This window comes from Aotus nancymaae, unplaced genomic scaffold, assembly GCF_030222135.1.
Source record: "Aotus nancymaae isolate 86718 unplaced genomic scaffold, 86718_ANA_hifiasm-v0.15.2.pri h1tg000124l, whole genome shotgun sequence".
Lineage (NCBI taxonomy): Eukaryota > Metazoa > Chordata > Mammalia > Primates > Aotidae > Aotus > Aotus nancymaae.
The window spans coordinates 1,574,897-1,600,955 of NW_026988539.1; the positions used below are offsets into that span (position 1 = coordinate 1,574,897).

Below are 26,059 nucleotides of genomic sequence, written 5' to 3' on the forward strand. Positions count from 1 at the left end.
CACTTCATGGCTAGGCACTTACAGGTACCGCCCTTAGGCGCCAGCCCCACGTGGCCATGCAGGGACATGGGGACCAGGCTTTTATGAGGCCTGAACTTGCATCCCCAACTCCTGGGCTGGCCACAGAGGCATTTACAGCTGGGGGACCGGTCAGCTGTAGACACGCTCACACCTGTGTCCTACAAATAGACACTTGGCACATATGTGCACACTCAGCGTGCAAGGGACCACATCCAGACACACGTGCAGGCAGCTGTGCGCGGCCTGGCGCAGGGAGACACATGCGCACAGTTTCACCTTCACGGCTTCTCTACAGCCTTCTCTTTATTTTCTCCAGGGCACCAGCCCCTCCGGCAGCTTGAGTCCAGGCTCCTGGGCACTGTATCCTGCCCTTGCTATTCCCGGGGCCTCCCCGCCGCCCCGAAGGGGAAGGAGGCTCAGAGCACAGTCTCCAGGGTGCTGGGGTCATGGAGGAACTGGCTGACGCATTTGGGGCGAGGCAGGCCTGGCACAGGGTCCACTCCCACTCGTGCCGCCTTCTGCTCCTCCGCGTCCTCTTCCTCATCCTTCCCTTGGTCCTTGGAGAAGTACAAGAATACCTGGCAGTGGGGGCCCAGAAGGGACACAAGGGGCGGTCAGCCCACAGGCCGCCTGGCTCCCAGCCCGCCTTCCCCAGCCCCACCCCGGCGCCGTGATCACCTCCTCCAGCGTGGTCTGGCTCACGGAAAAGTCCTCCACGCTGTGCTCTGCACCGTGCGCCGCCAGCTCTCCAAAGACACGCGCCAGGGCGCAGCGCCCTCCCGGCGGAAGCTGGAAGCGCAGGCGGCCTCCGTGTGCCTCGCGCAGCTCCGCTCCAGGGAACTCCGCCGCCACGAAGGCCGCTGCCGACCGGGACTTCTCGGCGGGCACCCGCAGGGTCAGCGTGTGGCCAGCGGCGAATCTGCAGTGAGTGGGACCAGGGCTACTGGATGGGGCCTTTCCCAGGTCCTACCTCAGCTCACCCTCCCCCTCCTACTACTTTCTGGCCCCGCCCATGCTAGTACCTGCACCAGCCATCAAGTGATCCTCTCACCTCAGTGCCTCGAGGCCACAGACAAACACCACCAAGTCCAGCTAATTTTTCTTTTTTTTTTTTTTTTTTTTTTTTTTGAGACGGAGTTTCGCGCTTGTTACCCAGGCTGGAGTGCAATGGCGCGATCTCGGCTCACCGCAACCTCCGCCTCCTGGGTTCAGGCAATTCTCCTGCCTCAGCCTCCTGAGTAGCTGGGATTACAGGCACGTGCCACCATGCCCAGCTAATTTTTTGTATTTTTAGTAGAGACAGGGTTTCAGCATGTTGACCAGGATGGTCTCGATCTCTTGACCTCGTGATCCACCCGCCTCGGCCTCCCAAAGTGCTGGGATTACAGGCTTGAGCCACCGCGCCCGGCCTAATTTTTCATTTTTTAACATAGAAATGGGGGTCTCCCTAGGTTGCCCAGGCTGGTCTCGAAGCTATCACCCCACTTGATTCATCTTTTGGCACAAGTGGCCCCGCCCTTGCACCCTAGCCCCGCCCACACGATTAACAACCCCACCTACTTTCCCAAGGCCCCGCCCACTCACCAGGCCCTCCACTAACTCCACCCATCAACCCACTCTCACCTCTCCTGGCTGCACCTTCTCCAACACACACCTGATTATGTCTTCTAGATCCACTCAGAGCCTCTGGCTCAGGCCTCCTGGTCCTGCGCCCCCAGCATATCCCAGACTGTCAGGCCCTCTCAGTTACCCCTGAAGGATAATCTACAACCTAGCCAAACTTTCCTCACCTCTGTTCCCACGTCTGGCCTCTTTACTGTGCCCACCTCGTGCCCACCTCCATCCCGCACCTGCCTGGAGGCCCGGCACGCTCACCTGCCCTTGAGATGTTGCGCACTGCCCAGGCAGCGGAACCGCCCATTCACCATGACGGCCAGGCGCGAGCAGAGCGCTTCACACTCCTCCATGCTGTCGGGACCGGCCCACGAGCTCCGTGAGGCCTGGGCTACCTGTGCCTGGCACCACATCGCCTGCTTCCCCAGGCCCGGGCCACCGTTCCAGTCTGGACATCTCCCCACCCAGCCCAGACTGCTCTGATCCGGGGCTGCATCCCACCTCTGTGTATCCTTATGCCCGGGGCCTGGCGCCCTCGTCCCACCAGGACCAGAACAGGACCCCCCCATCCCGGTGGCTTTGGGGGTCTCTCTCCAGGCGTGGATCGCCTTAACCACAGCCCGGGGTCTCTGCGCCCGGCCCACCTGTGCGAGGTGAGTATCACGGAGCGGCCCTCCCGCACCACGGCCAGGAGGCTGTTCCAGAGGAAGCGTCGCGCGCTGGGGTCCATGCCTGTGGTCGGCTCGTCCTGGGGAGTGGGGAAAATCTCCTAAGCCAGGCCCAGCCTCAGTCGCAGGCCCCACCCCACTTGGGTCCCGCCTCCACGCACCAGAAACACCACGGCTGGGTCCCCAACCAGCGCCACAGCCGTCGCCAGCTTGCGTTTGTTCCCTCCGCTGTAGGTGCCCGCAGGCCGGTCCGCGTACCACGAGAGTCCCAGGCGCGCCAGGCCCAAGTCAGCAGTCTGTGAGGTGGGGCCAGAGTGGGCATGGGGCAGGGCCACAGTGTGGCGGAGCCAGCATTGAGTGTGGAGCAGGGGCACAGTGGGCATGGGGTAGGGCAATGTGAGAATGCATAGAGCTATAGCGTGGGGACAACACGTGTATGGGGTGGGGCCATGATGCGGGTGGAGCCAGCACAAGCATGGGGTGGGGCCATGATGTGGGTGGAGCCAGCACAAGCATGGGGCGGGGCCATGATGTGGGTGGAGCCAATACAAGCATGGGGCGGGGCCACAGTGTGGGTGGAGCCAGCACTAGTATGGGGTGGGGCCATGGTGTGGGTAGAGCCCTCATGAGCATGGGGTGGGGCCACAGTGTGGGTGGAGCCCGCATGAGTTTGGGGTGGGGCCAGGATGTGGGTAGAGCTAACATGGATATATGGCGGGACCAACGAGTGTGGGGTGGGGCCGTGGTGTGGGTGGAGACAGCATGAGTAGCATGGGGTGGGGCTATGGTGTGGGTGGAGCCAGCATGAGTAGCATGGGGTGGGGCTATGGTGTGGGTGGAGCCAGTATGAATATGGAGTGGTGCCAGGATGGGGGTGGAGCTAGCATGGATATATGGCAAGACCAATGACTGTGGGGCGGGGCCAATGACTGTGGGGCGGGGCCAGGGTGGAGGTGAGGCCAGCACGGGTATAGGGCGGGGCCAGAGAGGACATAGGGTGGGACAGGCTGAGGGTGGGGCGGGTCAGGGCAAAGAGTACTCCAAGCAGGGGGAAGAGACAGTGAGGGGGCTGGAAACTGGTGACGGCCAGAGTGAGAAGCAGATGGTGAACCGGCAAGAAAGGTGCGAAGCCCTGAGGAGGAGGTGGAAGAGGAGCAAGCGGGCAGGGTCACCGCGGGACACTCGAGGTGGGAGGGGCAACGTGCAGCGGAAAAAAGGGTTGGTGGGCCAATGAGAATGTTGGAACTTAGTGGGGTGGGGCAAAGAGGTGGGCTAGTCACATCCCTATTGGACCAGGATGTGGGACAGGAAGCACGATCTGGGGGCGGGGACAGGGGTGGAGCCAAGGCGAGAGCGTGCGGGATTGGACCAGGCTTTAGGGGCATGGCCTGGGTTGGGTGGGCCCCGGGAGGTGAGAGTGGTGGGGGCAGAGTGGACTCACCTGGGCAACTTGGGCCTCTGGGACACCACGCAGGCGTGCAAACAGCTCCAGGTGCTCGCGGCCCGTCAGCAGCTCGAAGATGGCATCCGATTGAGGGCAGTAGCCCATACTGAGGTGCGCAGCGCCAGGTTCTTGAGTCACGCTGGGTATGGGAGTGCAGGGACTGAGCTGGCTAGTCCCGGACCATACTGGTGGCTAACACAGGGGTCTGAGGGCCCACCCATCCAGGACCATGGTGTTAACGGACAGGGGTGTCTCAGGGCCTGGTCTCTGTGTGGGATGGAGGGGTACAGGGGTCCCAGAGACCATGCAGGTGGGGGGCAGTGAGCCCAGTCCATGCATCGGAAGTGGAGGGGTGGGGAAGAACCTGGACATCAGGGCCCGCCCTGCCATACCCCAACCCCACCTGCCGCCCCTCACCTGTGGCCTGCCAGCACAGCCTCGCCCCCACTGGCCAACGTGTCCCCCGTCACCATGCGAAAAGTGGACGTTTTCCCTGCTCCGTTCACGCCCAGCAGCCCAAAACACTGCAGGGATGCCCACAGACGGTGCTCAGTGAGACCCCAGGCCCTAGTTCCAGAACCTCTGATTTTTTTATTTTTTTATTTTTTTGAGATAGAGTCTTGCTTTGTCACCCAGGCTGGAGTGCACTGGCGTGATCTTGGCTCACTGAAACCTCCACCTCCTGGGATTAAGTAATTCTCCTGTCTCAGCCTCCGGAGTAGCTGAGACTACAGGTGTGTGGCACCCGCCTGGCTAATTTTTGTATTTTTAGTAGAGACAAGGTTTTACTATATTGGCCAGGCTGGTCTTGAACTCCAGATCTCAGGTGATCCTCCCACCTTGACCTCCCAAAGTGCTGGGGTTACAGGCATGAGCCACCACACCCAGCCTCAGCACCTCTAATTTCTCCATGGATGGTGCCCCGGGGGAGCTGACCAGACATTGGTACACAGCAAGGCATAAAGCTGTCACATAGCAGGGAGTAGCTTTTGGCATATAGTGGGTACTCCATAAAGGTCATATGCAGCAACTGCTCAGCAAATATCAGGGCATGAGCATTCCATATGTTTCCTGGCACACTGTGTGCACTTAGGCTGGATGCACAGTCAGCCCAAGGTGGAGAGCTTGGCCAGCACAAAGTAGGTGCTTAGTAAAGATATACTGTGGGCCGGGCCCAGTGGCTCACACCTTTAATCCCAGCACTTTGGGAGGCCGAGGCGGGCAGATCACCTGAGGTCAAGAGTTCGAGATAAGCTGGCCAACAAGGTGAAACGCCGTCTCTACAAAAAACACAAAAATTAGCTGGGTGTGGTGGCAGGCTCCTGTAATCCCAGCTACTTGGGAGGCTGAGGCAGGAGAATGGCTTGAACCTGGGAGGCGGAGGTTGCAGCGAGCCAAAATGCATCACCGCACTCCAGCATGGGCGACAGAGCAAAAAAAAAAAAAAAAAAAAAAAAGACCAGGTAGCTGGGCATGGTGGCTCATGCCTGGAATCCCAGCACTTTGGGAGGCCAAGGCAGGTTGATCATGAGGTCAGGAGATAGAGACCATCGTGGTCAACATGGTGAAACCCCATCCCTACTAAAAATACAAAAATTAGCCTGTGTGGCAGCATGCAGCTTGAGTCCCAGCTACTTGGGAGCCTGAGGCAGGAGAATTGCTTAAACCCAGGAGGTGGAGGCTGCAGTGAGCTGGGATCATGCCACTGCACTCCAGCCTGGGCGACAGAGCAAGACTCCGTCTCAAAACAAACAAACAAACAAAAAATACAAAAATTAGCTGGGGGTGGTGGCGCCTGCCTGTGGTCCCAGGTACTTGGGAGGCTGAGGCAGGAGAATCCCTTGAACCTGGGAGGTGGAGGCTGCAGTGAGCCGAGATTGTGCAATTGCACTCCAGGCTGTGTGACAGCAAGACTCCATCTCAAAAGGAAAAAAAAATATATATATATATATATACACACACACACACACACACACACACTGCAATGTGTGCTAACATATAACATGTGTCTGCATATGTGTACCAGCTCTAGTAGGTGGCCACAAAGTGGCACACAGCAAATAAATCTGCATAGCAGGTGCCTGAATGTGAACTAATACAAAGCGGGGGCCTGATAAATGCTGGCTGTGAGCAAGTGCTTGATATAGATATGTATACAACAGGGGTTCAATAAATTCTATTGGAGTTTGATAAACACTGATGGGCACGAAGGTATTCAGTACACCTCTTTGGTGAGCACCGTGTGTGTCCAATAGACGTAAGCATGCAGTAGGTGCTTAATGAGGTTTTGTTGGCTCACAGTAGGAGCACAAATATTGGCACACAGCAGGTGCCCAATAAAAGGTGGTGGATGCACAGTAGTTGCTCAATAAAGGGCAGTGGGCACATAGTAGGTATTCAGCAAAGGATGAGGGGCAGGGCACGCAGTAGGGCAGCCTCTCACTGCCCCTGCACTAGGCCTCCACCTCTGGACTCACCTCACCAGGGGGGATCCCCAGGCACAAGCGGTCCACAGCTGGCATCCTCTGCCCACGGTACACCTGGGAGAGTGCAGGTCCCTCAGAAAGGTGAGGGGGCCAGTGGGAGCCCCTCCACACAGCAGTCGACCTGGTCACACCTACCTTGGTCAAGTTCCTCAGCACCAACACGTCCCCCTGAGTGGCTCCTTGGACCACCCGCTCCCGCTCATGGGCTACATCCTCATCCTCCTCTCCCAGAGGTGGCAGGGACCTCACCTTGGGTCTGAGGACAGAACGTTTGTGGGCCCAAAGTAGGTCCTTGGCCCCTGCCACCCTCTCTGTAGACCCCACTAACTGTGGCAGGAGTCGACTTCGGTGCTGCAGCAGTAGCGTGAAGAGAAGGAAGAGGGGCCCCTGTATCACCATGGCCAAGAGGTTCTTGCCAACCACCTCCCAGCGCAGGGGTGACTGGAACTGCCTGTCTCCTGTGAATATAGAAAGGAGGAACTCAATCCATGAGAGCCTTGGTTTCTGGCCCCTTCTCCACCCACATCACTCTGGATTCTTAAGGGAAAGGAATACAAATTGGATAGGCCACTCAGCTGGCGTCTAATTGGCATAGAAAATAGAAGTTTTATCACCTCCCTTAACTAGAGCCTTAGGCCTCTTGTGATATAACCCAAGATAGAAACAGCGTTTTATGGCTGCTTTCTTGTATCTCTAACTTGGCCCAATCTTGGGGCCACCTAAAAACCCTGGCTGTCTCCCTGGGGGCTGTTTGTCTCCATTCTGTATAATTAACTCTAGGTCTCCAATGGTGCTAGCTATCTGCAGCCACGGTCCCACCTGACAGGAAGTTCTCACCCAAGCGCTCAAAGGCATCAGCCATGGCCTGGTTCCGCACCATGTCAATGAGCCCCCGGCCCAAGCAGAAGTGGGGGAAGATGAGGAAGACCCGTTTCAAGATCCGGCTCACCTCCTGCAGCTTCTGCTTAAGGGCAGGAAGAGGGATGTTGGTCAGGGGCTGAGTCCAATGACCCAACCCAGCCCAAGCCTCAGCTGCGTGGCCCCTCACCTGGTCAGAGAAGAGCTCAAGCACAAAGGTGGCCATACTTCCATTGATGCCAATAAAGAGGTTTATGCAGGTGAGCACCACATAGGCAGTGCTGGGCACGGAGAAGAAGAAGGAGGCGGGGTACATGAGTGGTGTGATCGACCAGCTGAAGAGACAATAGGAGTCACTGGAGTAACTGCTCAGACTGAGGAGCCCCGAGAGGAATAAAATCTCCATTCCCATCTTCTCTGCCTTAGACTTTGACATTTTCACCCAAAGCACATTTCTGGTTTTTCCCTTTCTCTCTTTCTTTCTTTTTAGAGGTGGGTCTCTATATTGCCCAGGCTGGTCTCAAACTCCTGGCCTCAAGCAGTTCTCCTGCCTCAGCCTCGCAAAGTGCTGAGATTACAGGTGTGACCTGCCTTACACCTGTATTAATGAGCCAGGACAAGATGAGCTTTTTTTTTTTTTTTTTTTTTTTTTTTTGAGACGGAGTTTCGCTTGTTACCCAAGCTGGAGTGCAATGGCGTGATCTTGGCTCACTGCAACCTCCACCTCCTGGGTTCAGGCAATTCTCCTGCCTCAGCCTCCCGAGTAGCTGGGACTACAGGCGTGCGCCACCATGCCCAGCTAATTTTTTTTGTATTTTTTAGTGGAGACGGGGTTTCACCTTGTTGACCAGGATGGTCTTGATCTCTTGACCTCGTGATCCACACGCCTCAACCTCCCAAAGTGCTGGGATTATAGGCGTGAGCCACTGCGCCCGGCCCAAGATGAGCTTTTAAGGCCACCTTGGAACACCACTGAATTGGATCACACATGGGATCACCTCAGAGCTCCATATCCTTTCCACAGGAGCTGCTGCAGAGTTCTATCTCAGCAGCATTGGTGGGAAAGGCAGTAAGGGGCAGTAAGAATAGGCCCTGAGGGACTGGGGGCCTCACCCATACAGTAGTAGCAACAGCAGGAGAGCAGGCAGGTTGGCAGGGGCCACATATGCCCTCTGCTGGAAGGCCAGAAAGATGAGCACCACGATGCATGCTGGCACCAAGTAGTTACACTGCATTGGAGATGGTAGTTACCTTTGTCAGTGTGAAGGGGTAGGGACTGCCACCCTCAGCCCTGTTCCCCACCCTGACCCCCTTGCTTTTTGGGTAGGAGGGCACAAAGTCTCCCACAATCTTAAGACTTTACCCAGGCCATCTTGGACAAGACCCTGCCTAGAAGGAGCCAGACGAGGCAGTGGCAAGCAGTGGCTGGGCCCCCACCCTTCCAAGCAGCCCTCGCACCATGTCCCAGAGAAAGTTGCTGAGCCAGTAGAGGGTGGGGGGCAGGCCCCCCATGAGCTGCAGGTGCTTGGCTCGGGTGACTCGCTCCTCAATGAGGACAAGAGTGAAGCTGGCCGGGACGAAGGACATGGCAAAGACCACACAGATGGAGACAAGGACATCCACCGAGGAGGCCATCCTGGAGGTGAAGGCATGAGGGCTGTTGTAGGGTAAGGGCGCATGGGTTGCTCAGAGCAAAGCTGAACACGCCACCGGTGGGACAAAGGTCTACAGGGTGGTCCACAGTGGCAGAGACGGTGGGGGCCACTTAGGGATGAGGGTGCCTAGGGCTTGGCAGCAGAGGCTGCACAGGTCTCAGGCAGGATAAAGGTCGGTGGGACGAGGGCGAGTGGGGGAGGTTGGGGCCCACTGAGCCTGAGGAGGTCCCATTTCCTAGGCTTATGGAGCAGAGGAACAGTTTCTATTCCCCATTTTAAAAAGTTGTTTAAAAATTAATTAATTTATATATTTTTTGAGATAGCGTCTTGCTCTGTTGCCAGGCTGGAGTGCAGTGGTGCGATCCTGACTCACTGCGACTTCTGTTTTCCGGTTTCAAGCAATTCTCCTGCCTCAGCCTCCCAAGTAGCTGAGACTATGGCAGGCATCACCACGTCCGGCTAATTTTTTTTTTTTTTTGTATTTTTAACAGAGATGGGGTTTCACCATGTTGGCCAGGATGGTCTTGATCTCTTGACCTCGTGATCTGCCCGCCTCAGCCTCCCAAAGTGCTGGGTTTACAGGTGTGAGCCAACGTGCCCGGCCGCTATTCCCCATTCATAAAGCAAGAGTGTGTGGGGTGCAAATCCAGCTCCCACCACCCCAAACGACAGAGAGACGTAGGCAGGGTGGGACATGCGGGGTGGAGGGACTCACAGTGCGGCCTCAGACAGCTGCTCCTTGGTGAGGTTCAGGGGGTGGTTGAGTGTGATGATGCTGTGGGCACGGCGGGCCGGGCCTGGGGGCAGGTGGGCACGTAGGAGTGCGTTGTTTGCTCGGTTCACAAAGGCCACCATGGAGTGCCAGCCTTTGTTGTTGAACCAGATCTGGGTGGAGGTCAAGGCCACAGGGTCAGGGCAACAGGGTTGGACCCTGCTGTGACCAGAGACCCACCTGACACCCCCAGTTCCCACCTTGAGGCTGTCCCGAGCATCCAGGCTATGAGCCCAGGCTGTGAGGTTGTTCAGGACACGGTCAAAGGCCCCGCCAGGCAGGGGGCTCAGCAGCGCCCACAACTCCTTCACTGAGCGGCTCAACTCTTGGCCCGAGGGCAGGCCTGGGTCTCGGCCCCCCAGAGAGAAGCCTCCATACCTGTGGGGCCGTGCAGGCAGTGAGGGGCAGCTGAGGGCCAGCGGGCCGGGAGAGCTCCCAGCGGGCAGGCAGAGGGCATAGGAGTGAAACCGGGGCAAGGGACCCAAGTGAGCCCCTCCTCACCTGACCTCATTCACCCACTTCTTAGTCTTCAGCCTGTGGGAGAGACAGAGACACAGGCAGAGGCAGGGATGTGGGACGGAGAGAGAGACGGCGAGAGGTGCCCGCAGAGTCAAGGGTGCCACAGAAACAGGGAAGGAGGCCGCGCGGTGGCTCCCGCCCGGGATCCCAACATTTTGGGAGGCTGAGGGAGGATCACTTGAAGTCAGGAGTTTGAGACCGGCCTAGCAACATGGTGAAATCTCGTCTCTACTAAAAATACAAAAATTAGCCAGGTACACTGGCACACGCCTGTAGTCCCGGCTGCTCGGGAGGTTGAGGCATGAGAATTGCTTGAACCTGAGAGGTGGAGGTTGCAGTGAGCCGAGATCATGCCTCTGCACTCCAGCCAGACTCCATCTCAAAAAAAAAAAAGATAAAAAAGAGGAGAGGAATAGAAGGCACACAAGACACGCAGCCTGGCGCCCCGGGCTGGGCATCTAACCCCTCCGCCTCCTCCTCCAGGACCACACCACCCCACCAACCCAAAGACCCACGCTACAGCCAGGGAAACTGAGTCCCGGGGCATGGCTCACCCCTGGCGCACCAGGCGTGGGTAAGTCTTGACCAGGAAGTCAGAGAGGTTCCGGCCTGTGAGGTTCTGAATCACTTCCCCGGAGCTGGTCACTGCCTGGGGCGGAGAGGGGCCACCAGCTGCAGCCGGGCAGTCGGGCAGCAGGCGCCGGGCGCTGGGCCGGCTACATTGGCAGGCTGGGGACGGAGACTCCGGGGTCCAGTTGCCGCTGGCCAAGACCTTGGCCACTTCAGCAGGAACTTCTGGCACCGAGAACCTGCAGACGACAGGCTGGACACACTCAGGGACGCTGAGGGGTCAAGGCTGGACACACTCAGGGACGCTGAGGGGTCAAGGGGCGGGGCTGTGGGCACCCAGCTTCTGGGGCTCCTGGAGACACAGAGGCTCCCAGGTCCCAGATGGGCACAGGGGATGCTCCCAGCACCCCGAGGCCCCCTGACCAGGGACCAGATGGGAAAACTGAGGCCAGAGAGGGGCAAGGTCCAGGCCAACGAGGTGTCCTCACCTGTTGGAGCGATTCTGCATGGAGGGCTCCTCCAGCCCCGCCTCCTCCGGCCCCGCCTCCTCCAGCCCCGCCTCCTCCAGCAGCGCCTCGAGCAGCCGGGCACGTCTGGGGTCCCCCGGGGCGTCCTCGCTGTGTGTGAGGGGAGACGTAGGGTCAGGGCTGTGCCCCAGGTCCACAGTCCTCCTGCCACCAGCCCCTTCCCTCTGCACCCACCTGAAGAAGGACACCTGGGCACCGTACATGGCGGGACTGAGCCGCAGAGCCGGGTAGTGCCCGAAAGGAGGCACGATGAGGCTGAACACGAGGGCCAGGCCCACAAAGAGGGCGGGCAGCACGATCTGGGGGACCAGCCCATCAGCTGCCGCTTCCACCACCCTCCAGGCTTGCATGCACCTGTCCCTGCTCCTGCTCTACAACCACCCATAGCTCCCCAGTGCCCTCAATAAACGTGCTCAGGCTTGGGAATACACACGGGGGTAAGCGTTTGAATTAGGCCAGAGTGGACGGCCAGGGTGGGGAACAGGCACTCAGGGGCTCCCATGAGACTCCCTGGTGCTGGCCCCCCTCACCTGCGCGAACAGGCCACGGCGGCTGCGGCGGGCAAGCAGAAAGCGCTTGAGAAGCAGGGCCTGGAGCTGCTGGCGGGTCAGTGCCCAGCCCTGTACCCGGCCCGCGGTGTCTGGCCCAGAGCCCTGCAGGGCCTGGGTCTCCGGTGCTGACCCAGCTGTGAGGGATGAGAGGGTCAGTCCTCACGCTCTGTGGGGGGCTGGGAGGACCACAGGGCCACTGGGGGGTGACTCACCGAGCTCCCCGTTCTCCAGCGCTGTCTCCTCCAGCGGCATCTTGAGCCGCAGGGTCACGTCTAGGCCAGCAGTGCCCGTGCCCGGGAGCTGCCCGCAGCTGCCATCTGCAGGGCCACCAGGGGTCAGCGTCAAAGCTGAGAGTCACGAATTGTGGGATCAGGAATCAGGTGTAGGGGTAAAGGCTATGCCATGGGCCCAACTCAGCCAGGGATGGGGTCAGGGGTCAGGGGTCGGGGGTCAGGGAGGAGCGGCCGCACCCTCTGTATCTGTGTGTGCAGCACAGTCCTCCACCACCTTCAGGAAGATCTGGGGAGACAAGCAGGGGCTCAGAGCCTGGACACCCACAGGGGGACCTGGGGGCTGAGCCTCCCACCCCTCCTACACCGTGGGTCCCCCAAGCCTTCCCAAGGGACGTCTGAGCCACCAGAGCGCCTCATGTTCCATGCCTCCTCCCTGAATGTCCTTGCTACCCATAAACACACTCCTATACATCCTTCAAAACACCACCTCCTCCAGGAAGCCCTCCTCCTGGCCCCACCTCACCACCACCCAGGCCTCACACCTCCTCGAGGCTGGTGTCGGAGATCCCGTAGCCAGTGAGCCTCAGCTCTGTCAGCCGCGTGTCCAGCTCTCGGAAGAGCGTGGCGAAGCTGCCGTCGTGGGCACCCGTGTAGGGCAGCACCAGCACCAGCTCATGTGGCAGCTCCTCCACCAGCTGTGCCTCAGGCACCCAGTGCTGCACCAGGGCCAGCAGCTGGGGGGTGCCTGCGCGGACAGAGGGGTGCTTCAGGGAGCCCCAGCTCACACCGCCCCCAGTCTCCCTGGGGAAGAGGCATTGGTGGCCCATGAGGGGACGGTCCCTGCAGGCAGAGGTCAGGATTAAGAACTCAGGCCAAGGCCGGGCGCAGTGGCTCATGCCTGTAATCCCAGCATTTTGGGAGGCCGAGGCGGGTGGATCACGAGGTCAAGAGATCGAGACCATCCCGGTCAACATGGTGAAACCCCGTCTCTACTAAAAAATACAAAAATTAGCTGGGCATGGTGGCACGTGCCTGTACTCCCAGCTACTCAGGAGGCTGAGGCAGGAGAATTGCCTGAACCCAGGAGGCGGAGGTTGCGGTGAGCCGAGATTGCGCCATTGCACTCCAGCCTGGGTAACAAGAGTGAAACTCCGACTCAAAAAAAAAAAAAAAAAAGAACTCAGGCCAGGCACAGTGGCTTACACCTGTAATCCCAGAACTTTGGGAGGCCGAACTGGGGGAATCGCTTGAGGTCAGGAGTTTGAGACCAGCCTGACCAACAGGATGAAACCCTGTCTCCACCAAAAATACAAAAATTAGCTGGGCGTGGTGGCGCGTGCCTGTAATCCCAGCTACTCACAAGGCTGAGGCAGGAGAAACGCTTGAATCAGGGAGGCAGAGGTTGCGGTGAGCCAAGACCACACCATTTCACTCCAGCCTGGGCAACAGAGAGTGAGACTCCATCTCAAACAAACAAAAAAAGCCGGGCACGGTGGCACATGCCTGTAATCCCAGCACTTCGGGAGGCGGAGGCGGGCAGATCACCTGAGGTCAGGAGCTCTAGACCAGCCTGCCCAACATGGTGAAACCCCGTCTCTACTAAAATTACAAAAATTAGCCAGGCATGGTGGCGCACCCCTGTAGTCCCAGCTACTCGGGAGGCTGAGGCAGGAGAAACGCTTGAACCCGGGAGGCGGAGGTTGCAGTGAGCCGAGATCGCGCCACTGCTCCAGGCTGCGCGACAGAGACAGACTCAAAAACAAACACACACAGAACTTGAGGGCAGCACTTGACCCAGGGCTGGAGTCAGGGGTAGGTTGTTCTCTGGGCTCAGCCGTGTTGGATGAAAGCCAGGGGTCAGCGTTGGACTTCATCTCATGGCTCAGGCTGAGCCAGGGATGTGGCCACGGTCAGGTTCTCAAGCCCTTCTCTCCTGAGTGAAGCCACCGCGGCCCCTCTGCCCACCCACTCTAGGTCTCCCGCCCTGGTCCTCACCGACTCTGCTGCCCCGGCTGCTGCCCTTCCTTTCCTGCCCGGAGCCCACGCTGCCCTCCACGTCAGTGTCAGCCTGCGGGCAGAGGGGCACCGAGTGGCTTGGCCTTCAGGGCTGAACAGAGCCTGGGGGTCAGGGGTCAGGAGAAGGCCGGTTCCCACCTTCTCACTGGTGGTCGGGGGCGGGCGGGCCTTCACCAGCGTCAGGTAGTAACCGGAGCCCAGGTGACGACGCAGGAAGAGTGGGGAGCCGCAGCAGCACAAGCGGCCCCCCGCCACCACGGCCACACGGTCTCCCAGCAGCTCTGCCTCATCCAGGTGGTGGGTGGAGAGGATCAGTGTGCGACCTGGGCACGGGGGACCCACGGTGTACCAACAGGCCACCAGGTCTTTGCCTGAGCTGGGGCCTCTGCCAGAAGTCATCTGCCCCATGAAGCAAACTCCTATGCATCCCTCAAAACCTCATCCCCGGCACCTCCTTGTCGGAAACCTTTTCTGGCCCCTCAAGCAGAATCCAGGGGAAACTCTGGCTATCCCTAACTCTTACTGTCTCAGTATTTGAGCAGCAGACCCTAAATGCCATATAGCAGGAAGTGGGGTCCACATGTATCAAACTCCTACTTATCCCTCAAAACCCCATCCCCAGCACCTCCTTGTCAGAAACCTCTTCTGGCCCATCAAGCGGAATCCCCAGCTCTTACCTTCTCGGTATTTGAGCAGCAGCTCCCAAATGCCACGGCGGGAAGCGGGATCCACGCCCGCTGTAGGCTCGTCCAGGATGACAACTTGGGAGCCGCCCACAAAGGCAATGGCCACGGACAGCTTCCGTTGCATCCCACCTGGTGGAGATGAGGAGGGGACCTCAGCGCGTCGCACCCAGTCTTGGGCAGGGCTGTCCACCCACGTGGACCTCAGTACCTGGCTTCCCCTGCCTTGGGGATGAATCCCCAGTCCCCCTCCCCGTGAGGTGGCATCCCCAGGGGATGGGCTCACCAGAGAGGTGACGAGTCTGCACGCTCCGCTTGGGGACCAGCCCCACGTCCTGCAGCAGACGGTCCTGCTCGGGGCCCACCGCAGCGGCACTCAGGCCCTTCAGCCGCCCGTAGAACCAGATGTGCTCACCCACGGTCAGCCTGCGGCCAGCGTACAGAGCAGAGTGACTCCCACGGCAGGCAGCCTCCCAGGGGGCGCCCGGCCCCTTCCCACCGCGGCACCCTGGGCCTGCCGAGACGCACATGTCAAACAGCACGTTGTACTGGGGACAGACGCCCAGGTGGGGCCGGATGGCGGCCATGCTGGAGTGGACGTCGTGGCCCAGGACGAAGGCAGAGCCGCCGCTGGGTGGGAAGAGACCACTCAGGATGGACCTGTGGGTACGGGGGTCTCAGAGCAGCCGCCTTCAGGGAGTGCACCAGCAGTCACAGAGTACCTACTAAATGCCACATCCAAGGCCCTGGGATAGCCTCATTTTTACTTATTTACTTTTTTGAGGTAAAGTCTTGCTCTGTTGCCCAGGCTGGAGTGCAGTGGCACAATCTTGGCTCACGGCAACCTCTGCCTCTCAGGTTCAAGCAATTCTCCTGCCTCAGCCTCCTCAGTAGCTGGGATTATAGGCACACACCGTCATGCCCGGCTCATTTCTGTATTTTTAGTAGAGACGGGGTTTCGCCATGTTGCCCAGTCTGGTCTCAAACCCTGAGCTCAATGGATCCTCCCGCTTCAGCCTCCCAGAGTGCTGGGATTATATATCCTCATTTTACAGAGGAGGGAGAGCCAGGCTGAGAGAAAACACTTGTGGCCTGCCTGTGTACCCATCATACCCTGGGGACCTCGCCCCGTTCTACACACAGGAACCTTCTGACCCCCTTCCCACTGAATGCCGGGGAAGCCGAGTCCCAGGGGAAGGGAGGGAGTGGTCGGGGGCTCACAGCGTGGTGGTCTTGCCAGCCCCGTTGTGGCCCAGGAAGGCGGTGATGTGGTTCTGGTAGAAGTCTAGGCTGAGCCCCCGCAGGGCTGGCTGTGGGCTGCCAGGAAAGCGCTTCTCCAGGCCGCGAACAGAGACCCCAGGACTCAGGCCGGGCGGCGCCTCCTCCAGCAGCACTGCCGAGACAGGCGGACTCAGCCATGGAGGTCATGGGGTGCCGGGGCCTGCAAGTCCCTTAGAGCGGGGCTGTGGAATCAGGGTCCTGCTGGGCCTGGGCTTTTTTTTTTTTTTTTTCTGAGACAGAGTCCCACTCTGTCACCTAGGCTGGAGTGCAGTGGCTTGATCTCGGCTCACTGCAACCTCTGCCGCCCTGGTTCAAGTGATTCTCTTGCCTCAGCCTCGCAAGTAGCTGGGATTACAGGCTCCTGCCACCGTGCCTGGCTGATTTTTGTATTGTTAGTAGAGACAGGGTTTCATCATTTTGGCCAGGCTGGTCTTGAACTCCTGACCTCGTAATCCACCTGCCTTGGCCTCCCAAAGTGCTGGGATTACAGGCATGAGCCACCACGCCCGGCTGGGCCAGGGCATTTAAAAGTTGGGGGAGCTTAGGGACTGCAGTGTGTTCAGGGCAGGGGTGAGGGTTGGGGTAGCCAGGTCATTGGCATCTGTGGAATCTCGTTTTGGGGGGAAACTGGGCGTCTAAGTGGGCAGTCAGCTATTAAGCTTTGCGGGGTCCTCACCCTTTGGGTCCAGCGTTGTGGGACAAGGAGCTGGACTCTTGGGGTGCCGAGGTCCACACCAGTAGCTCCTCCGAAAGGGAAAGTTCCATGGTTCAGGGATCCCATACTGGCCTGGGGGAGCGGCAATGGTTATTGCTGAGCCCCTGGAGTGTACCAAATTTTTTTTTTTTTCCGAGACAGAGTCTCGTTCTGTCACCCAGGCTGGAGTGCAGGGGCACAATATCAGCTCACTGCAACCTCCACCTCCCGGGTTCAAGCGATTCTCCTGGCTCAGCCTCCCGAGTAGCGGAGACTACAGGCACGTGCCACCACGGCTCACTGCAACCTCGACCTCCTGGGCTCAAGTGATTCACCCACCCCATCCTCCCGAGTAGCTGGGACTACAGGCGCGTGCCACCATGCCCAGCCAACTTTTTGTAAAGATTGGGGTCTCGCTATGTTGCCCAGCCTGGTCTCAAACTCCTGGGCTCAAGTGATCCTCCCGCCTCGGCCTCTCAAATTGCTGGGATTACAAGCGTGAGCCACAGCGCCCAGCGACTGTGCCAGCTTCTGGCCACACACCTGGGATCAGGGCGTACAGGTATGAGGCGGCCAAGAAACCCCGCCCACCTGCTTCAGGCCCCGCCCCTCCAATGCAGCCAACTGCACCTCTGTGCCAGGAACCCCCGCCTTGTTGCCAAGGAACTAAGCATCCCGGTGCCAGACGGCCTGGAGGCCACGCCCCTAGCCCAGCCTCCCGCGCAGCGGTGCGTCCCACCTGGGCACACAGCTTCCAGGTACCAGGTGGCAAGGCCGTAGAGCGCCGCGTCCAGCAGCAGAAGGCCTGAGACCTGGGCCAGGCTGAAGACGTCTTCCGTGGGCCGGGTGCCCGCGTTGTGCCACTGCGCGCCCTCACCCTGCTCCTCCAGCAGCGCGAGGCTCTCGCAGCCGAAGCCGAAGGCCACAGGCGACAGCAGGCTCTGCCAGGAGGTGACAGTCAGTGAGCGGCCAAGGGTGGGGAGGAGCATCCCCAACCCATGCCGGAGCCCGGCTCTCACCGCGGCCACGCGGCCCCCCGCGGGCAGCCGGTCCCGCCACGCCACGCACAGCACGTAGGGCAGGTACAGGGAGAAGTAGGCCAGGCCGCCGCAGGCCGCAGCCAGGTTGGCGCGGGAGAAAAAGGCGCTGAACAGGAAGCTCTGGACCACCGTGGCCACCGCGAAGGCCGCCAAGAACAGGAAGACCACACCTGGGTCGCTGTACGGGAGGATGTCCCCCAGCTGTGGGAGGCGACGGGAGCTCCGGGTCCGGCTCCTGGATTGGCCCAGGGGCGCGCACCCACACGGGCTGCACCTGCCTGCCTCCCTCCGCGCACCCATATCCTGCAGCTGGGCCAGCCGAGGCGCGCCCACCTTGAGCACCAGAACCAGCAGCGCGGCGCTGAGCAGGAAGGGCCCGAGGCAGCTGAGGAACCAGCCCAGCCAGAGCACCGCACGGCTGAGCCCCATGGCGCGCATGGTATCCCGCAGCCGCGTTTCCTTCTCCCGCACCACGGCCTTCACCGTCAGCGTTACGGAGTAGATCCAGGCCAGCGTCAGGAAGAGCGGCAGCGACCGGCTCAGCACGCGCAGGAACCTGGGGTGGGGATGGCTGGGGTGGAGGCCGGAGACCCTGCGCAGAGCCCCCTGCCACCATCTGGCACGACGGGTTCGTGTCCGGGGATCTCAAGGTGGGAAGACTGGCCTCCCTGTTCCTCGGACCCTGATCCAGCCAGCCTCGGGCTCCCAGGCATCAGTGCAGGCCAGGCTATCCCTGCGCCGGGAGACCCCAGGCCCTCAGAGACCCCTGCCCCTCCTGCTAAAGCAGGTCACGTGGAGTGCTGCAAAGCCACAGAGGTGGCAGTCTGGACTGCGCGAATGCTCCCAGCAGAGCCCGGGCCCACCCCCACACCCAGGGTCCCGGTGCGGCAAAGAGCGGGGAGGGGTGCCAGAGCTCACACGTCGTCCACGTAGCATGGGTAGGGCATCTGCTGCAGGTAGAGGCCGGCCCGGGGGGCGGCGCCGCTGAGCACCCGGACCGCTGCGCGCTCCACCAGATCCTGCAGGTACACGAAGCCACCCCACACATAGCGCAGGTCTGTCAGGGGGTCCGCGGCTGGGCCAGGGTCCCAAAACCTGCGAGAGGGGCATGATGGCTGGTTGTAGGGAAGTGCTAGAAACTCCCGGGGCCCGGCTCCGAATAACTTATTTTCTGAGACAGGGTCTTGCTCTGTCGCCCAGGCTGGAGCGCAGAGCGGCAATCATAGCTCGCTGCAGCCTTGACCTTCGGGGATCAAGCGATCCTCCCACCTCAGCCTCCAAAGTCGCCTGGCTAATTTTTTTTTTTTCTTTCTTTTTTTTTTTTTTAAGGTGGGGTTTCACCATGTTGGTCAGGCTGGTCTTGAACTCCCAACCTCAGGTCATCCGCCCGCCTTGGCCTCCAAAGTGCTTGGATTACAGGTGTGAGCCACCACACCCGGCCGGCTAATTTTTTTTTTTTTTTTTTTTTGAGACAGAGTCTCGCTCTGTTGCCCAGGCTGGAGTGTGGCTCATTTCAGCTCACTGCAACCTCTGCCTCCCAGGTTCAAGCACTTCTCCTGCTTCAGCCTCCTGAGTAGCTGGGATTACAGGAGTGTGCCACCGCGCCTGGGTAAATTTTTTTTGGTATTTTTAGTAAATACAGGGTTTCACCATGTTGGTAAGGCTGGTCCCGAACTCCTGACCTCGTGATCTACCCGCTTCAGCCTCCCAAAGTACTCGAATTACAGGCGTGAGCCACCGTGCTCAGCCTTGCCAGGCTAATTTTTAAAGAAAAAAATTTTTTTCGTGGGATTGGTGGGCGGAGGGGGGTGGTGTCTGACTATGTTGCCTGGGCGGGTCTCAAACACCTGCCCTCAAAAGATTCTCCCACATTGGCCTCCCAAAGTTTTTTTTTTTTTTGAGATGGAGTTTCGCTCTTGTTACCCAGGCTGGAGTGCAATGGCGCGATCTCGGCTCACCGCAACCTCCGCCTCCTGGGTTCAAGCAGTTCTCCTGCCTCAGCCTCCCGAGTAGCTGGGACTACAGGCGTGCACCACCATGACCAGCTAATTTTTGTATTTTTAGTAGAGACGGGGTTTCACCATATTGACCAGGATCTCTTGACCTCGTGATCCACCCGCCTCGGCCTCCCAAAGTGCTGGGATTACAGGCGTGAGCCACTGCGCCCGGCCAGCCTCCCAAAGTTATAAGATGACAGGCAGGAGCTACTGTGCTCAGCACCCCACGCAATTTTAGCTCCACCCTTATTCCAGTGCGCCTAATTAAACACCTGGCTCCACCCATCATCGCCCTCAACCTATACCTGTTCTCATATTATCTCAGGCCCGTGGCCACGCCCCTCATGTACCTAGGCCCCGCCCATCACGGGCCCCTACTGGCCTAAGGAGCCCTGGGCTCTGCCTATCATGCGGCTGTTGATACAACCCAGAGCCTGTCTATCATGGTCTCCAATAGGCTGAATGCTGCCTGGCCCCACCCACCATGCTCTTGGCCCCGCCCAGTCCCCGCCTCACCTATCCCTGATCTTATTGGTCCTCGTGACCACGTCAATGTCCATGCGGATCTTGATGCGCACGTGACCGGAGCCCAGCTCTGGGGTTGGGTCTGCGGGGTCTGAAGGATCCTCAGGTCCCAGGAAGACAACGCCGGCCCAGAATCGATGCTCTGCGAGCAGCTGCAGGGCCCGCGACACAAGGGCTGCCTCCGAGGGTGCCGCCTCCAGCTTGTCCAGGGACAGGCACTGTGGGATGGGAGACGAGTCCTAGGCGCTGGGGTCTGCCTGCCTCCTAGACCAACTCCGCTCCTCCCCCTGGACCTCGGGGCTGGGCCATGTTTCCCCGTCGTAGGCCCAGTGCGGGGGCCGGCTCCCTCCTGAGATCTCCACAAATCCCAGGCTCTCACTAGGGCAGGGGCCCCCTCCCTCTGGCAACACCAGGGTGGACCCTGCCTCCCTGCTGAAACAGACCCCGCAGGTGGACAGCCCCTCACCTGGGTCACTAGGTCCAGCGTGCCCACCAGGTGCCCCACATCAGCATGGGCATCCTGCCAGCTGTAGCCACCGCTCCCAGGGTCCAGAAAGGATCGCAGGGCCTCCATGCGGTCCTGGCCTCCGGGTCTGGGCTGCCTTCTCCCTTCTTCCAGGAGCCGCTGGAGGGTGCAGGTGAAAGTAAGCGTCTGAGCTGGGTGCGGTGGCTCACGCCTGTAATCCGAGCACTTTGGGAGGCTGAGGCAGACACATCACCTGAGGTCAGGAGTTCCAGACCAGCCTGACCAACATGGTGAAACCGCATCTCTACTAAAAATACAATTAGCCAGGAGTGGTTGCGCCCGCCTGTAATCCCAGCTACTCGGGAGGCTGTGGCAGGAGAATCGCTTGAATCTGGAAGGCGGAGGTTGCAGTGAACCAGGATCTCGCCACTGCACTCCAGCCTTGGCAACAGAGTAAGACTCCATCTCTTTGAAAAAAACAAACAAAAAAAAAAAAAACGCCGGGCGTGGTGGCTCACGCCTGTAATCCAAGCACTTTGGAGGCCAAGGCGGGCAGATCACCTGAGGTCGGGAGTTCAAGACCAGCCCGACCAACATGGTGAAACCCCGTCTTAAAAAAATATATATATAACAAAAAATAAAAGGGGTTCTGCATAGAGCCCGCCTTCCCATCCACTGGGCCTGTCTGCCCACCTCACCGTAGAGCCCACATCCCACCTCCCCAGCCTCCATCCATCCCCACACACCTGCAGCATGGCCACATTGGCACTATCGTTCATGAAGGTGAAGGTCTGGGGTCCCAGCACCCCCCACACCTCCCGGACATCCCTCAGCAGGGCCAGCTCCTCGAAGGTCTGGTTCACCTGCGGAGAGGCTGACTCCAAGATCCATACAGACCCCCCCATTCATGACCCTCTCCTCCTCTGAGGGCCCTGCCTGCCCCCTGCCCCCTCTGCCTTGCTCCTGCCTGTTCCTCTGAGCCTCCGCACATGCTGATCCCCCTCCATCCGCTAACTCCTGCTTCTTCAAACCCAGTTTCCGCAGCCCTCCAGCCTGGCCCTGACTCACCACGACTGAGGGTACTGGCCGCCACCCTTCTGCCCCAGCATCCAGCTGCCCCCACCTGGGCCATGAGCTTCCGGGTAAAAGGTGTGTCAGGTGCAAACAGCAGCTTCCCCAGGATCAGAGGCTTCAGGCGTCTCCAGAGCAGGCGGGACAGCGGGTGGCTGTCCAGGGCTCCAATCAGCTCCGAGCAGGCGGGGCCTGGAATGGGGGTGCCATGAGGCCCCACCCCCATGCCCACCGCCCCACTTGCCAGGAGGGGAAGCCGAAGTCACTCACTCAGGCTGCCGTCCGGCAGGGCCGATTCTTCCTCCTGCCCCACCAGCTCCATCAGGTCACTAGCATCGTACCAGTTGAGGGAGGGGCCCACTGTGCTGCTCGGCCCCCTGGTACTGCAGAGGGCCTCCGATAACAACTCCAGGGGGCCGCCGTTCCCTCGGGGTCTCTGCAGCAGTGCATGCAGCTCCGCCAGGCTGGGCAGTGCTCGGAGCTAGAGAGACGTCACCAGACGAAATTGGCAATGATCCCACCTCTAAGCCTTAACCAGGGCAGTCAGTGCACGGGGCCAGGGGCAGCCTCTCCCTCTCTTGCTGTCTGATTCCCCTGAAAACCCACCCGAGGGAAGTGCCCGGGCTGCCCTGGCCTCTCCCCGTGCAGGCTGCCTGCCAATGTTGCCTCCAGGAGGGCTGAGGATGCATGGGGCCTCACCTCCTCCGCCAGGTCCTCAGCTGCCTCCAGAAAACTGTGCAAGGGGTCCTGGGCTTGGCCCAGCACCGACCCCAGGGATTCCTGAGGAGAAAGACCACGAGGGTGTCAGTGACTTTGAGCACTCACTAGGGCTCCAGCGCTCTGCCCAGTTCCCGGGCAGACCATGCTCTCGTAGCCCCCATTTGACAGATAGGGAAACTGAGGCTCTGAGAGGCACAGGGACTCGTTCGAGAGCTCACAGACGAGCCTTCATCACCAGGTCAGACACACTCTGTCCAGACCCAGAAAGAACAAGGAGCATCACTGACCAGGGACAGCCCAGATGCCTGGAATGGGAGGCCCTCGGCCCGGGGCGGGGCGGTGTCCCAGGAAGTCAGCGAGGTCCCGCCCCACCACCCTACCTCACGCAGCAGCGACGTCAGCAGCTCCGCAGGGTCCGGCACAGGTGGTTCCAGTGGAGGCTGCTTGCTTGGTTGAGGCGAGGCTGGGGGAGGGGAACACGGGAGCACGGGGATGGGCGGACCTTGTCCTGAGGCACCACCCCCACCTCGTGCCCATTTCACAGCTGGGCAAGTCGAGGCTCAGAGCTCAGCCCTGCCAGAGGCCCCCGGCCTCCTCACCTGTGATGTGTGCAGCCCTCAGCGTGGAGATCAGCTTCCCCAGACCAGCCAGCGTCCTGTGGACACTGGGCCCCCCCAGCACAGTGAGGGCATCGGCTAGCAGCCGGGAGACCCTGGGGACAGAGAGGGCAGGAGGTGGGGTTCCAGCCGGCGCTGCGGGCCCCGAGTTTGCAGGCTGGCCGCACCCTCTGCCTCTGGCTCACAGGGAGTCATTGAAGTTGCTCAGTCGTCCAGGCTCCTCGCCTCGTGTCAGCTGCGGGAAGCAGGTGTTGTTCACGTTACAGATGAGGCCCTGGAGCCAAGGCACGATGCCCGCCGACGGCAGTGGCTTGTTGGGGAAGTGGCCTGCGGGGAGATGCCTGGCGCTGAGGCCCTGTGGACTCTGCCTCACTGCGCCCCCATGGGGTCACCCGCCACTGCTTGAATGCCTCCAGCGACGGAGAGCTCACTCCCATGCCATGTATTAGCCGTCCAGTCAAGGCTCCCTGACGTGCACTGGGGATCCCTGTGCACAGGGTGACCTTTCCCTACACATGCAAAGTGCCTGGTCCCTGGGGCGCTCACATTCATGGTGCTCCAGAGGGGGGTGGGAGTGGCGAACGGCCACCAGGATGAAGAAGAGGAAGAGAGGCCACAGCAATTCGACCAGGAGCTGGAGCTGGGGGAGAACACGTGGGAGATGGTGGGGGACAGTGGGGGCTGCCTGTCCACCCGGCCCTGGCTGCACACCGGGGCGTTACCGGCTGTCTCCGGCGATACACGAAATTCTTCCAGAGCAGCAGCATCAGCTGTGTCCAGAAGGCCATGGTGAGACTGGGCAGGGGAAGGGACAGAGAGGTCAGGACGACGCTCGGGCTGAAGACCTGCAGTGCGGCTGCGGGCAACTCCCTGTCCCGCTCTGAACTCGATCCCACAGCGCAGGGTTCCTGGAAGCTCTGATTATAGCCAGGCAAACAGTAGTCACTTGATAAAAGGTCTCCGCTACCCAGGGGTGGAGTACACCAATGGGAGCTCAACCCGCAGCCGTCCTCGCATCTCACTGGCTGCCAGAACTGTCGCTCTGAGCAAGGGCTGACAGCTGGGGACTTAACCATCCTCTAAGCCTCCGGGGCCGAGTCTGGGCTTAACGCTTTCCTCATCAGGCTCCACCCCAAGCCCCACCTGGAAACCTCTTCCAAGTCCTGATCCCCAGCTGAGGAAAAGGTTCCTTTACCCTCACTGTTCTCCAAAGATAACGGCAACGAATATTGGCAGTGCTGAACATTTCTTTCGAGAGGGAGTTTCGTTCTAGTTGCCCAGGCTGGAGTGCAATGGTACGATCTTGGCTCACCGCAACCTCCACCTCCCGGGTTCAAGTGATTCTCCTACCGCAGTCTCCCCAATAGCTGGGACTACAGGCGTGCGCCACCACGTCCGGCTAATTTTTTTTTTTTAGTAGAGACAGGGTTTCACCATGTTGCCCAGGCTGGTCTCGAACTCCGGACCTCAGGTGATCCACCCACCTTGGCCTCCCAGAGTGCTGGGACTACAGGCGTGAGCCACCGCGCCCGGCCTGTGCCGCACATTTCACACGCCCAGTGGAAGTGCTTGACTATCACCCCACTCTACAGAAGTGGAAATCGAAGTCCAAGAGAGGTACCTGGCACCCAGAGAGTCAGGGAGTCGCACAGCTGGAGGCAGGACCCCAGCTCTGCCCACACCTTCTGTAGCATCGAACGCTCAGCAGGACCCGGGAGCCAGAGAAAGAGTCACGTTAAGGGGCTGGTGTGGAGACTCCTGGAGCCAGCCATTCCTGACCTCCTCTTTTCCTTGGGTTTGTCCACCTCTGACACAGATGGAGAATCTGACGCCGACAGAGGGGCAGGAAGTTGCCAAAGGTCACCAGGCCGGAACTGGGACCTCGAACCCAGACCCTCAGGCCAGGGTTTTCCTTTACTTCAAGTGGGACTTAGGATCTGGGGGAGGGCCCTCAGTTTCTCCCTTTGTAAAATGGGGCAAGGGGGCGTGGAGGAGTTCGAACGGGGCGGGGGCTGCTGGTGTGTGATTGGCAAAGCCCTCTTAGGGGTCCCAGATGTCCGACGTCCCCTGGAGAATTAGTGGCAATTCAGTGGCCCCCCAACACCCACCGGAATAAAAGGAAGGGACAGAGGCTGGACCCCCTAATGCCCAGGGAAAGTGCCTCCCTCCCGGCCCCAACCCCGCATTCTCAAGTCTCGGGCCTTTCTCTCCGAGTCCTCACCGTTCCGGGGGCTCCCCAGCTCTTACCGCTGTCCCTCCACCCAGCAGCCGGTAGGAGCGCGGCCCCTTTAAGAGCGTCTTGCGGGAGCAGCGCCCCTAGGAGCCGAGTGCCCCGAGCTTCCGCGCGCAGTAGCCGCGCCGGGCCACGTCCGCCTCTGAGCGCTGCTATTGGCAGATCTGCCCGTCACTCACAGCCGGGCTCCGCTGGAGCAGCGCGAGCCGAGGGAGGAGGCGGGATCACAGAAGGGCCTCGCCGAGCCGGGTTTCTTAAAGGGACCACGCAGCTCTTGCTGCATCACCGCGGGGTGGCGGGGTGCCCGGCTGGTCCCAGGCGGACCGGCCTCTGGGAACGGGGCCGCGCCATCTTTGGAGAGCCAGGCTGCCTCCCCACGTTGCATAGCCGGCTGCAATACCGCAGCTCCGAATTGCAGGAGTTCCCCCGTCCCCGCCCTCCCCGGGGCTGGCCGGGCTCCCTCCAGTCTAGTCCCGACCCTGGAACTCCGCTTGTCCGTCTGTAAAGTGGGGGTTCCACTAGGGTCGTCATTCTTTCATTCATTCCACGAACGCTCCTCGATTTCTGCAGTAGGACAAGGCGATGGCAGACGGGGGAGGGCCCCCAACATTCTAACATTAGCATCTCCGGTCGTAATGGTTACTCTGATTTTGAGGGACGCCCGTTTCCCACTCTGGAAGAAGAGTTTATTTCGCAGGGTCGAGGTGAAGCTGAAATGGGAGGGTGCGGGTCCACAGCTCTGAAGGCGCTGGGGAGAGGGAGAGGCGTGGGGAGGGCTCCCGCGGAGGAAGGAGGGGG

General features: G+C 60.1%; 1 protein-coding gene and 1 long non-coding RNA gene across 2 annotated transcripts; one reads left to right on the top strand and one right to left on the bottom strand.

The window, feature by feature from the left end:
* Positions 1-143: 143 nt before the first annotated feature.
* ABCA7 (ATP binding cassette subfamily A member 7) lies at positions 144-24,209 on the bottom strand. Its single transcript, XM_012436194.2, has 46 exons — positions 23,751-24,209; positions 23,575-23,668; positions 23,214-23,355; positions 23,011-23,123; positions 22,792-22,874; positions 22,391-22,471; positions 21,962-22,172; positions 21,744-21,883; positions 21,367-21,483; positions 20,621-20,779; positions 20,146-20,372; positions 18,551-18,727; positions 17,966-18,188; positions 17,612-17,833; positions 17,332-17,533; positions 16,575-16,685; positions 15,839-16,010; positions 15,146-15,277; positions 14,904-15,043; positions 14,612-14,749; positions 14,073-14,257; positions 13,914-13,986; positions 12,461-12,663; positions 12,156-12,204; positions 11,898-12,002; positions 11,665-11,819; positions 11,309-11,433; positions 11,096-11,224; positions 10,592-10,846; positions 10,020-10,052; positions 9,719-9,896; positions 9,462-9,631; positions 8,550-8,727; positions 8,205-8,320; positions 7,282-7,426; positions 7,071-7,194; positions 6,562-6,691; positions 6,369-6,489; positions 6,225-6,287; positions 4,165-4,271; positions 3,745-3,886; positions 2,465-2,599; positions 2,280-2,383; positions 1,897-1,989; positions 700-940; positions 144-599 (listed from the first exon to the last, which is right to left on the bottom strand). Exons 1-46 carry the CDS (start codon positions 24,102-24,104, stop codon positions 438-440), a joined length of 6,759 nt encoding a protein of 2,252 aa, XP_012291617.2. The 5' UTR covers positions 24,105-24,209; the 3' UTR covers positions 144-437.
* On the top strand, positions 3,380-7,605 carry LOC105706077 (uncharacterized). The gene is made up of 3 exons (XR_001104773.2): positions 3,380-3,490; positions 3,778-3,858; positions 7,014-7,605. It is a non-coding gene; the product is annotated as an uncharacterized LOC105706077 (long non-coding RNA).
* Positions 24,210-26,059: the final 1,850 nt, after the last annotated feature.

Coding starts and splice junctions, on each gene's coding strand:
- ABCA7 (XM_012436194.2), bottom strand. CDS start 24,104: ATGGTTAAGTCCCCAGCTGTCAGCCCTTGCTCAGAGCGACAGTTCTGG. Junction 22,875..23,010: donor GAGGGCTGCACACATCACAG/GTGAGGAGGCCG, acceptor CCCCTCCCCCAG/CCTCGCCTCAACCAAGCAAG. Junction 6,288..6,368: donor TGCTGAGGAACTTGACCAAG/GTAGGTGTGACC, acceptor GCACTCTCCCAG/GTGTACCGTGGGCAGAGGAT.